Here is an 11643-nt window from a genome sequence, read left to right as displayed (position 1 = left end):
ATGCCAAGAGATCATCACTCAAATCACTGCATTTATTTTCCTGTAAAAATTGCACGACTGTGTCGAACAGAGAATAAAATCATTTAAAACAGTTTCCTTTGGATAACCATCTCACCTCGGTATGTAGAAGGAGACGGTCAAATTCTTCGTTATTCTCAACACACAATTGACGTAATATTCGAGAATTGAGGGGTTGATTCTTAATTTTATTCACTGATTTTACAACAATGCTGAAGGAATTATGAAGACGACAGCTCAAGTTTTTGGCAACCAAATGCTGTCGATGAATTACACAATGTATCGTAAAAACGTCTGGTACTGCCTTTTTTAAATAAGAAAGAAATCCCTTGTGTTTTCCTGTTAATGCGGGAGCACCATCTGTAGCACAAGCAATGATGTTTTTCATTGGTATATCTTGTTCTTTGAAGAATTGTTCAACTACCGTAAAAATAGACGCACCTCGAGTGTCTGTTTCCAACTCCTTAGCAAACAGTAATTCTTGCATTACTTCATTATCTTTAATAAAACGAGCATAACCCAAGAGCAGTGCTTCATTGCCTGGTAGCGTAGATTCATCCAGTTGCAGGCCAAATCTTTGTTTTTTCAGAATATCACACAAACTTTCTTCAATATCTTCAGCCATTTCATCAATTCTTCTTCGAACAGTATCATCACTGAGAGGAATAGATTTGGTGATGACACTAGGAGAGCTATGATGTACTACTGTGCGCAACACTTCTTCTACGACAGGTAAAAGAAGCTTCTCTCCAATTGAATGCGGATTCCCTGATTTAGCAATTAGTTTGGCAATATTGTAAGAACAAACGAGTCCATCGTCAGCTTTTTGTGTTTGTTTTGTCAGAAAAGAGACGATAGATTTTCTTTGCCTTAATTTGTCTCGTAAAGCTTGAAAGTACGATAGATCTTGGTTCACCTTATCAGGATGCATTTTTTTGAGGTGTTCAGCAAGTCTTGATGGCTTCATCGCCTCATTAGAGAGTTCTTTCTCACAAATAAGACACAAAGGCTTTTGATCATTATGAGGAGCAGTAATAAAGCCGAATTTCAAATATTCAACTGAATACTGTCTGCACTTTTTCTTTAATGTGTTCTGAGACATAACTTCGGTAACCAAAAAAAATCTGAAAAAAAATATATGGTGTTATCAACTTACTATAAATATTAAGAAACCTTACATGCAAACTACCTAATGTAATAACCTAACACTCCTAATTGATAAATCAAAAAACCAGGGGCTCGTAACATAAAGCCGATCGCAAAAGTCGTTTGCATTTGCAAACTTGTAAGTGGCTTTGCGCCTACTTGCAAATGCTTGTAACATAAAGCTTCTTGCTTTGTTTTGTAAAGCGCCTCCAGCTGCATGCAAATTTGGGAACGGCTTTGCAAGCGGATTGGAGGTTTCTGTTACATTGCCAAAAGCAAGTGGTTGCATTTTTTACGTTTGTGTGTGGCTATGCAAGCAGTTGCAAGAAAAGACGTTTTATGTTACAGGAATGTTTGCAAGTGCTTGCTATATCCTAGTTTGCAAGCAGCTTAGCTTTTATGTTACGAGCCCCAGAAACAATAGGCCAGCTTTATGACTGAACTCTATTAATTTATAACAAGATATTGAAGCACGGATGTTGTAATCTTGTACATCGACTTATACGAAATATTTATTTAAATTCTACATCAATAACAATAGTTCTAACGGTTAGAACGACCATAGAGGTGGTCAAACACTCACCTTATCTTAGGATGGCTGATAGTACAATTAATTTGAAAATCCGTCGATTAACAACATCATCCCGGTGGAAAAAGCCTATTCTATTGAGTTATCAATAGAATTTTACAATATTTCTATGGAAATCTATTCATAACTCTATGACTTTTTTCCACCGGGTATATGACTCAAATTTCTGAAAAATCCCAGTAAAAAAATATTCATAGAAATATCAATAGAATACCACAGAAATTTGATGAAATTCTATTCATAACTCTATGGTAGTAATTACTGGGCATCTCCGACGTCTGACACACAAATGACGATCTGTAATGTGATTGGCTGTTCAGACAGAAGGGAAGGACGTATCCGAAACTGGCATTTTCGCTCGTCAGATGTACCAAGGACGCCTAAACAAGAAGACCCAGCAACCCCAACAGCACAGCCATAGAAATTTAAATAGAATACCGTAGAAATTTGATCACCTTTCTATGAGATTCTATTGAAATTTCTATTCCTTGTGCTACTGGGGAAGCCTCCATTCCTGGCGCAGTGAAAGGAGGCTGACTCACACAGCAGTCACTGCGCGCGGCAAACACTAGACCCCCAGTAGCACAGCATAGAAATTTGAATACGATATCATAGAAATTTGATCAGCATTCTATGGGATTTTATTGAATTTTCTATTCCTTGCGCTACTGGGGACGCAATGTTAGACCCAAGACTGACTAAGGAAGTGCATATTCGCTCGTATGAAAGCCATGTTTCCAACAGCAACGATCGGTGTTGCAGGTTTGCCTGCGTGCCGCGCGCAATGACTGCTGTGTGAGTCCGCCTAGTCACAGAACAAGTAATAAATAGAATTTGTTCAACGCCCCCTTCTGTACGTTCAACGCCCCCATGTAAGGCGGAACTTCCTACCGCCCCCTTGCACTTCTTTAATGCCCCCCAAGGGGGCGGTACGGACCACTTTGAGAAACACTGCTCTAGACTATTAAGTAGAAAAGTACCTTATTGCAATGTTAAATTCCAAAAGGAAAAGGGAGGAACTAAATAAAGAATCTGCCAGTTGTTCTACCTCCTGCATCTGTTTAGAAGTAGTCAAGAAGTTTCATATTTACCTCAGTGAAGACCAGAGGCTACTTGTCTCCCTCCATTTCTACCTCTATTTTCCATGGACGGAGAGTCCTAACATCTTTTCTTTGGCATTCCTTGTTTTTCTGCTCAGTCCCTGCCTGAGTCCAGATGTGTGGAAAATTGTCATCCTGGATTTGTCAAGAGGGCTCGAGAAGGAGAGCCAGTTTGCTGCTATGACTGCGTTCCTTGTCCGGAGGGGACCTTCTCCACTCAGGAAGGTGGGTGAGACTGGAGGAAAGGAAGTGGAATTGATTCATTACATACATCAAATAATAAAGTTTGGTTCTGAACATCACACAGGAAATTATTTGGGTCCCAATTCTTCTCTCACTTTCATAGACGATTAAACAAAAATTGATTTTTAAAAAAAGTCTTATACTTTTTACCATCTCTCACTAGAGGTACTAATAAATGTGTCCTAGACAATATCTCCTGGTATCACTTGTTGTCCAAATAAGGTATTTCCTGAAAGATAAAAGGAGAGAATAGTAAGGGAGTATGTTTTTTTTTTCTCAGATGCAGGAAAATGCACCAAGTGTCCAGATGACAAATATCCAAATGAGGCCAGAGTCCAATGTATCCCCAAAGTTATAACCTTTCTCTCTTATGAACATCTGGGCATCATCCTGGTCTCTTTTGCCCTGGTCTTGTTCCTAACTGCAGGCCTTGTTTTAATTATCTTCATTAAATATGGAGAAACTCCCATTGTCAAAGCCAACAACCGGGATCTCTCCTACATCCTCCTGGTCTCCCTCCTGCTTTGCTTCTTGTCTCCTTCTCTCTTCATTGGTCAGCCAAGGAAAGCCACCTGCCTTCTCCGACAAACTGTTTTCAGCATCATCTTCTCAGTTGCTGTTTCTTCTCTCTTGGCCAAAACCATCACAGTGGTGCTGGCTTTCCTGGCCACAAAACCAGGAAACCGAGTGAAGAGATGGTTGGGGAAGAGCTTGGCCAACTCCATCATCCTTTCTTCTTCTGCAGTCCAAATTATCATCTGCTCCATCTGGCTGGGAGTTTCTCCCCCATTCCCTGACTCTGACCTCCACTCCCAGCCTGGAGAGATCATCCTGCAATGCAACGAAGGGGCCGTTGTCATGTTCTACGTCACCCTCAGCTACATGGGCTTCCTGGCTGCCATCTGCTTCACGGTGGCTTTCCTGGCCAGGAATCTGCCTGGGGCCTTCAACGAAGCCAAGCTGATCACCTTCAGCATGCTGGTCTTCTGCAGTGTCTGGGTGACTTTTGTGCCCACCTACCTGAGCACCAAAGGGAAATACATGGTGGCTGTTCAGGTCTTCTCCATCCTGGCCTCCAGTGCTGGTCTGCTAGGCTGCATCTTCATCCCCAAGTGCTACATTATCCTCCTGAGGCCAGACCTGAACACAAAGGAGCATCTCACAGCCAGAACAAATGTAAAAACATGAGACATAACACCATAATATTGAAAGAATTGTAAAATTTCCTTTTCTTTGAAAGAACACGTTAATTATTTCCACTTAAATAGTTTGCAGGAGTCAAATAAAATCATATCAACATGTTTGGAAATGGGAAATGGTTGAATGGCTGTAATTCTTGTAACTCCCTTCCCTGCCAACTCAATAAATCTTGAAAGTCATTCAGAGGTTTCTTCCTTCCCCACTGACTTCGCTTGTCAGAAGGTCAGAAAAGGGGATCACATGACCCAGGGACTCTGCAACCATCATAAGTACATGCCAGTTGCCTAGCATCCAACTTTGGATCATGTGACCATGGGGATGCTGCAATGGTCATAAGAGAGAAAAAATAGTCATAAATCACTTTTTTCAGTCCCATTATAACTCTTAATGGTTAATAGAGAAACGGTTGCAAGTTAAAGACTCCTTTTACCATTGCTAGGAGTTGGTCCTGGATGATTTGGGCCCAGGGCTGCTTTGGGGGCCATAAACTCCTGAGGTGCCTCTGAGCTCACATCTGGGGATGGCTGTCTGGAGCCCCACAGCACCATAAGCCCAGGGGACTCCACCGCCCACCCAGCCCCAGAGCCCTGGAGGTCAGGCAGGGAGTCTAGTGCAAGAACAGCAGCCCTCACTGACGCCTCCTGGTGCCCAACTGAAGAAACAGCCTCTCTCATCTGGCCATCTGTGGGACAAGGGCCCTGCATGCCCCCCAAGCATCCCCCCTCCCCTCCCCTAGAGACTCAGCTGGTGCCAAACCCAGAAACCATCCAGGCTGAGATCCGTGAGCAGAATTGCCCCCTCCAGTCCCAGCCAAGTCTCAGGGATGGACGCCAGAGCAGCCGTTTCCTCCCTCATGAAGTCCTGGATGAACCTGATAGAGTCCCCAAGTTCTCTGTGTTAGAAGATGGAGAATTTCAAATAAAGCTCTCTAGGATTATGCAGCTGACAAATTCTATTAGGAGCTTTGGTCTCCTTATCTCTCATGTAACTAGGTGAGACAGAAATAAATAAATTAAAAAAAAAGATTGCTTCACCAACAATCTGGAATATTGAATGTCAAGTGCATAAGAAAGAGAGAGATCAGAGTCTTGGACTGCACATTAGACAAACAACCTATTGGGATACTTGGGTTAAATCATTTTCTGTGCAGTCAGAATTAAACATTTATTGGAACAAAACATTCATTTGACATCTGCATAGGTGGGTCTGATTGCAATAAATTGTAGGATGATACAGAAATGTGATTTATGTTTTTCTTATTCTTTTTTATTTGTTTCTTTTATTCAATTTTCATATACAATGTTGTTAATGCTTTGTATTTAATATTCTGTTTCTTGATATGGCATAATGGCTAATCAACAATAATCTATTTAATTTGTTCATCAAAAGTTGAATTTATTAAAAAATAAAGTTTAGCATTTGGCAAAGGTATAATTAGTCAGGAGTCTACAATGTCAGTACATAGTATTTTTTTCACTGCCGAAAAGTGCTAGTCCATTCAGTTTCTGCTCATGAGCTTCTCCAGGGTGCATCCCAGGGGGTGAACTAGCTCTGCTCCAGAAAGTCGAGAGGGATCCTGTGTCATCATCCAGTCTCCTCTCACCACCGATGTTGCCTCACAGTTGGGTGTCACATCTGAGCAAGTCCAGCAACTGGTGCGGCCATCCAGCAAGAGCCCACCAAAGTTCCTTGGAGACCCTTGAAAACGACTTTTGTCATCCTTGGGGTCCATGTATGGTTGGCCTCTGCGTTGAAGGTGTTGCAAGTGTCACCAGAATCACCAGCTGAAGATGAGGAGGCCTCCATCACTGTGGAACCTCCATACCGGAATCCATCGATCCCAACATCACCATCATTGATGGGAGACGATGTCAGACGTTCAGCCCTGGTCAACAATGTGATGGTTGCCGCAATTTGTCCTGGGGCAAAAGAAACACAGATTGAATATTTTAAGAATAATGAAATAGAAACAAAACAATAAAAAACAGAGCAACCAAATTAAAGGCTCCTAGTTTTCTTTCCTATTAGTTTCCATAGTCCAACCACCCCCACACAAAACCCCAAAAGCAAGAAATGCAAAACAACAAAAGGTATTAAGAATTAAATAACAATAACAACAACAATAATAATAACAACACTTCCGGTTCCGGTGGCTGATGGCGACGGGGCAAGCTTTATTCGCCCCGCGCTTTCCCAGTGGGCTCCCCACTCCTTGGGGGGCACAGGACGCCCCGTAGAGGCTCTTGCCAGAGGAGCGGCACTGCGGGGGATCCCCTGGATCAGTGGCGGCCGGGGGGGGACCCCCGCCTCGCTCTAGGCACCGGGGAGCATGATGGGGGATGCTTCGGCGTCTTCGCTGTGAGGCTGTGCGGAGAAAAAGAGAGCAGAAGGACGCAGCTGCGGTGCAGTGAGGCGTAAACTTCCCTCCATTTCCCTTACCAAGTTGAAGAAACTGTCAGCAGTTTAAGTTTTTTTCCTTTCAGCTTGATTTGGAGAGGTGCGGCTGGAGGGAGGGGGATTTCCCCCCCTCGGACAGGCGGCTTGAAACAATTCTGCTCTCAGCCCCAGGGGAAGGAGGAGGGGGAGAGCCAATCAATGATGTCATGCCCTTACTAAGTGAATTTTCGGATTTAATCCCAAAACATAATGATGATCTGGAAACTTTGGGAACTTTGAAAACTTTGTTTTTGCCTCTAAACCCGAAGCTGGCAGGGCAAGATGGCACACTTCCGTTGTTTTTATGAACTGTGAAACCTGACTCCACCTTTAAAACTTCAGGCTTCCGGTCTTTGTCTCCGTGCTACTCAGACAAATCTCTTGTTGATTGCTACCTTTTGAACTCCTTGGAGTGAAAAACTTTACTCTACTGCCAGGGTGATTAGAAAAATCCTCTTCTGCCTGGACCTTCTGTCTCCTGGACTCTCCTGGCTGCTTCACCTTTCTGACTGATCACTCTCTGTACTGACTGATCTTCTCATTCCACAAACAATGCCTCCTAAAAAACCACCTCCTGGAAAACCTGGCTTTGCTACCTCTGCCCCGACATCTGCAACGTCCAGTCCTAGTACACAATCAATGATAACAGCTTGGATGCAACCTAAAACTACAGAGACTGAGTTTCAACAAATGTTTCAACAACTTCTACAGGGACAAGAGGAAATAAAAAAACAACTAAAAGAGATGAAAGAAGAAATCAAAGAGAACCAGGCCCAAATTAATAAAAACTCACAGAGACTGGACCTTTTGGAGGGTGGGACAGCTGAGATGAGGGAAGGGATGGAAGGGATGCAGAAGGGGAACAAAGAACTTGATACCCAGCAATGAAAATAGAATTTGAGAGAATGTCCTTTTTTCTTAGATTTCAAAATGTGGTGGAAGCAGATGATGAAGATATAAGGGACATTATGACAAGTATTTTGGCTGAATATATTCAGAGAGAGAAACAACAGATGGGGTGGGAAATAGACTTGGTTTATAGAGTGAACTCAGTGTATGCTAGAACACATAACGTACCCAGGGAGGTACACATTAAATTTCTCAGAAAAAGTACAAGAGATGAGATTCTGAGTGCACAAAGGGGGCAAGAATTGAAATACCAGGACAGGAATATAACCATTCTGAAACAGATCCCCAAGAAAGTGAGGGAAAAAAGAAAAAGTTACTCGCAGTTAGCGAAGAAACTATACCAGAAGGGGGTGTAGTTCAGATGGCTGATGCCTGAAGGTATGCTAGTATTCTGGGAGGACACAAGAGTTAGAATTAATACACCCATAGAGGCACAGGCCTTTATGGAAAAAAACAAAGCTCTCTTAGAAAAACCAGATGACCTTACACCAGATATACAGGACACGGGAGGGGCCGGAGCTCTGCCAGCGGGGGGAGATGGGGCGACACCGAGAAAACTCAGATCACAAAAATGAATAAGAAAACTTGCTTGACATAAGTTGACCGAATTTATTAATTGAACTTATATGCTGACTATATGTAACTATTTAGTAATGAAATTTTTCGTAAATGTATACTTTGAGTATGGAGGGAGGGGACACCTACCGCACATTGCAACCGTCAAAATTTGTACCTATCCACTACCCTTTTCCTTGTAAAATTTTAAAAAAACCAATAAAACGTTGTTTTTTTTAAAAAACAATAATAATAACAACAGAATACCTTTAAAATAGAAAAATAAAGAAAACCTGACAACCAAATTAGTTCACTTACCAACCCTCACATTGTCGTGCAAGGCAGAACGTCTGACATCCTTCGCTCATCAATGATGGGGATGTTGGGGTACATGGGTTCCGGTATGTACGGTTCCACCGTGATTATAGCGGCCTCCACATCTTCATTTCGTTGTTCTGGCGACACTTGCAGAGACCTTTTTCTGGGGATTAAAGAAGAAGAAAAGAATCAAATATAATTGAATGGTACATTGTTTTCTTAACAATGATAACAAAGATAATTCTTAATGGGGGCTGCAGATTTTCAAGATTGGGGGTTGGACTAGAAGACCTCCAATGTCCCTTCCAGCCCTGGAGGATTCTATACTTTCTCCAATTAGTTGTACCAATATTTTGGGGGGCTTTCAGTGCTCCAGGGCTCCCCAGGTTGTGGTGATGATACTCCCTTTAACAGGAGCAACTTACTTGCATAGGTGGAGAAATACGCAGAGGCCAATGAATACATAGACCCCAAGGACAAACAAAGGGGCCTTCCAGGGGTCCCCAAGGACGTTCTGGGGTCTGTCGCTGGATGGCCGCAGCTGCTCATTGGGCTCCATTTCTGAAAGAGAAAAGGGATGGAGGAAGAAGAGTCAATTTCTGGATTTAATGGTTGGTGCTTCCCCAACAACTAAGGTATTCATCCCAAGGTCAAACTCCCAAGCAGGAAAAAAAAATACCGGAGACCAGAAACCAAGTCCTACTCACCTCTCAGTCTCTCTCTATCTTTCTGTTTTTCTTTCTCTCTCTGTCTCTCTGTCTCTCTTCTGTCTCTCTCTCTGTCTCTCCTCTGTCTCTCTCTCTCTCATCCAGTCAAGCTTTTATAGCCTGCATGGCCCCACCCATCAACAGAAAAGAGTTCCAACAGAATCCAGGTATCCAGGTAACCTAGAGGTCAAACAACACTTCTCCCTCTACTCAATCCTTGACCCCTCCCTCCCTTGGAATCCCCCCCCTTTCAGCTCAGAAGGGAAGGTTAACAGTTGAGTGTCACTCAGCAGTGGGGAATCCATGGGGTTCTGCCTAAACAGGGGGTTGGACTAGAAGACCTCCAAGGTCCCTTCCAAGTCTGCTATTCTGTTAAATTCTGTCTGCCTGAAACCCCCAGCATCCAGCCGTGGCAGGGAAAGCACATATGACACCCCTGTTCAGGGATGGGAGGCTAAGAAGGCCTGACAGGCTCACCTGCTCTTTGCAAAGGGCACCTCCTGCACAAGACCTGAGGTGCAGCCTAAAGGAAAGGCTCTCCCACTTCATCCCTTTTCCTTCTTCAGCCATGGAACAGACTCCTAAAGCCCCATCCCTCTTTGGGGCATCTTCAGTGCACATCCCAAAGGGGCTTTTCAAAAGACAGCTGGAATTTCTTCGGTTTTTTTCCTTGAAAACATTTCACTTCTCATCCAAGAAGCTTCTTCAGTTCTGACTGAATGGTGGGGAATGGAAGGATTTGTCCTCTTTGCAGCCGTTTGGTGGTTAGCGTTGTGAAGGTCAGTCCTGAGCTCTCTGAGAGGCCTTGAGGCCACCTGGGGGTTTATCTGCCCCCTCAGGGCCACCTGAATCAGAGGTAAAATGGAGGGGGGGAATCTCCTTGGAACTGGGGAAAGGACCGTGTTGCTGTCTTAGGAGAGAACAAAGTCCACCCTCTGGACAGAGGAGACCCCTGGTTGGAAAGAGGGGTCCAAGAGGCCATCTATCTTAAAACTGAACAGCCCTCTCTCAACAGAGGGTAGGGGGGTACGATGCCTCCTCTCTCTCCTGTCTACCACACAGTCCTCCTCAATCCACCATCTCCCCTCCCTCCCTTCTCCATCCTGGATCCTCTCATCTGCTCCTTTCTTAGAACTGACTCCATTCCCTTCATTTCCCTTGAGGTTTCCTATTTTGTGAGGTGGGGGGTTGGAGGCAGACGGGGCAGCTGGGAAGGTCCAGAATTGGAGGAAAGATCAGATTCCAAAGTCTTTCTGGCCCAGAGGCAGAAAACCTCTTTCCCCCAAAGGGCCCAACAGACGGAAAGAGGGCTTCGCTCTGCCCCACAGATCCTAAACTCACCCGCTGAGACGACTCCCACTTGCCCCTCCCCAGCCCCCTCCCCCTTCTAGCCAGAGCCCTGCCCTCCCCTCCCCGGAGGGACTGTTAGGTCTCAAGGGTTACGGAGTCCTTTGTGGGGAGCCTCCATGGCAAGTCTCCTGGTCCTGGCCTCTTCCCAGCCTTCAAAGAGACACAGAGCTGGTTCCTCTCCGTCCAGACCCTCGTAGGCTCCGGGCACCGGGGATCGTCTGAATGGAGCCCTGGAGTCATAGTAATGTGGAAATGGTCCTGAGAGGACGTGTGGGGCGTCCTGCTGCTCCTTTTTTTATATCTCTGATACATATTTTTATAAGGATCTGAAATTTTGATGGATCTCATCACACTGTTAAATAAAGAAAGTGAAGGTGTCATTTCTGTGTGGTCTCCTGTCCAATGAGATGATCAAGGTTATCCTAATGATTGAGGAATTGAGGCATGAACTCTGTGTCGGCTGAATGGAGGCGGGAGGGGAAGTTGGGAGGAGGGGAAGGCAAAGGATAGAGACATAGGAAGGGAAGCAGAGAGCAAAATGGAAGCAAACAGGAAGAGAAAGGAGAAAAGGAAGCAGAAGGGGAATTGGAAGAAGAGAAAAGGAAAAAGGGAAACAGAAAGGAGAAGAAAAGGGAACTGAAATAAACCCCTTCACGTTCCCTTCCCTTTGGATTATTTTGCAACTACAAATAACTGAAGAAGAATCAGCCTGACCCACTCACAACTTCAGAGAGCAAACCAATCAGAAGGCCTCTGTTAGATATTAGCATATATCGAGATAAGTCTTCCCTCAGGTCCGCTCCTACAGCGGGAAACAGGTATTCATCTGATTGGTCAATGGGCGTGCCTCATCCCTATAAAAGGGGAACCCTCCGACCACAGGTTAAGCTGGATCACTACTACTACTAATAAAATGAGCTGTTGAGTTACTTCGTGTCCGCAGTCTGTCTCTCGTTGCCCAGATCTAACATTGGCGACGAGGATGGGATTGAGAGACAGATAGGACGAAGAACGCTACTTCAAGAATCTCCGGATTTGATCCAGCCCAGGAATTCGGCAGAAATTCCGGCAG

At 44.3% G+C, this 11643-nt stretch overlaps 1 protein-coding gene across 1 annotated transcript; it reads left to right on the top strand.

The window, feature by feature from the left end:
• Positions 1 to 715: 715 nt before the first annotated feature.
• On the top strand, positions 716 to 4284 carry LOC309393763 (vomeronasal type-2 receptor 26-like; the record flags this gene model as incomplete). Its single annotated transcript, XM_081956260.1, has 3 exons — positions 716 to 750; positions 2969 to 3078; positions 3377 to 4284. The coding sequence occupies 3 exons, from the start codon at positions 716 to 718 to the stop codon at positions 4282 to 4284; spliced, it is 1053 nt and encodes a 350-aa protein (XP_081812386.1).
• Between the last annotated feature and the right edge of the window lie 7359 nt (positions 4285 to 11643).

This window comes from Natrix helvetica, assembly GCF_964273705.1.
Source record: "Natrix helvetica genome assembly, chromosome: 5".
Classification (NCBI taxonomy): domain Eukaryota; kingdom Metazoa; phylum Chordata; class Lepidosauria; order Squamata; family Natricidae; genus Natrix; species Natrix helvetica.
Note: the sequence above shows the minus strand (reverse complement) of the source record. Positions and strands in the feature narration are given on the sequence as shown.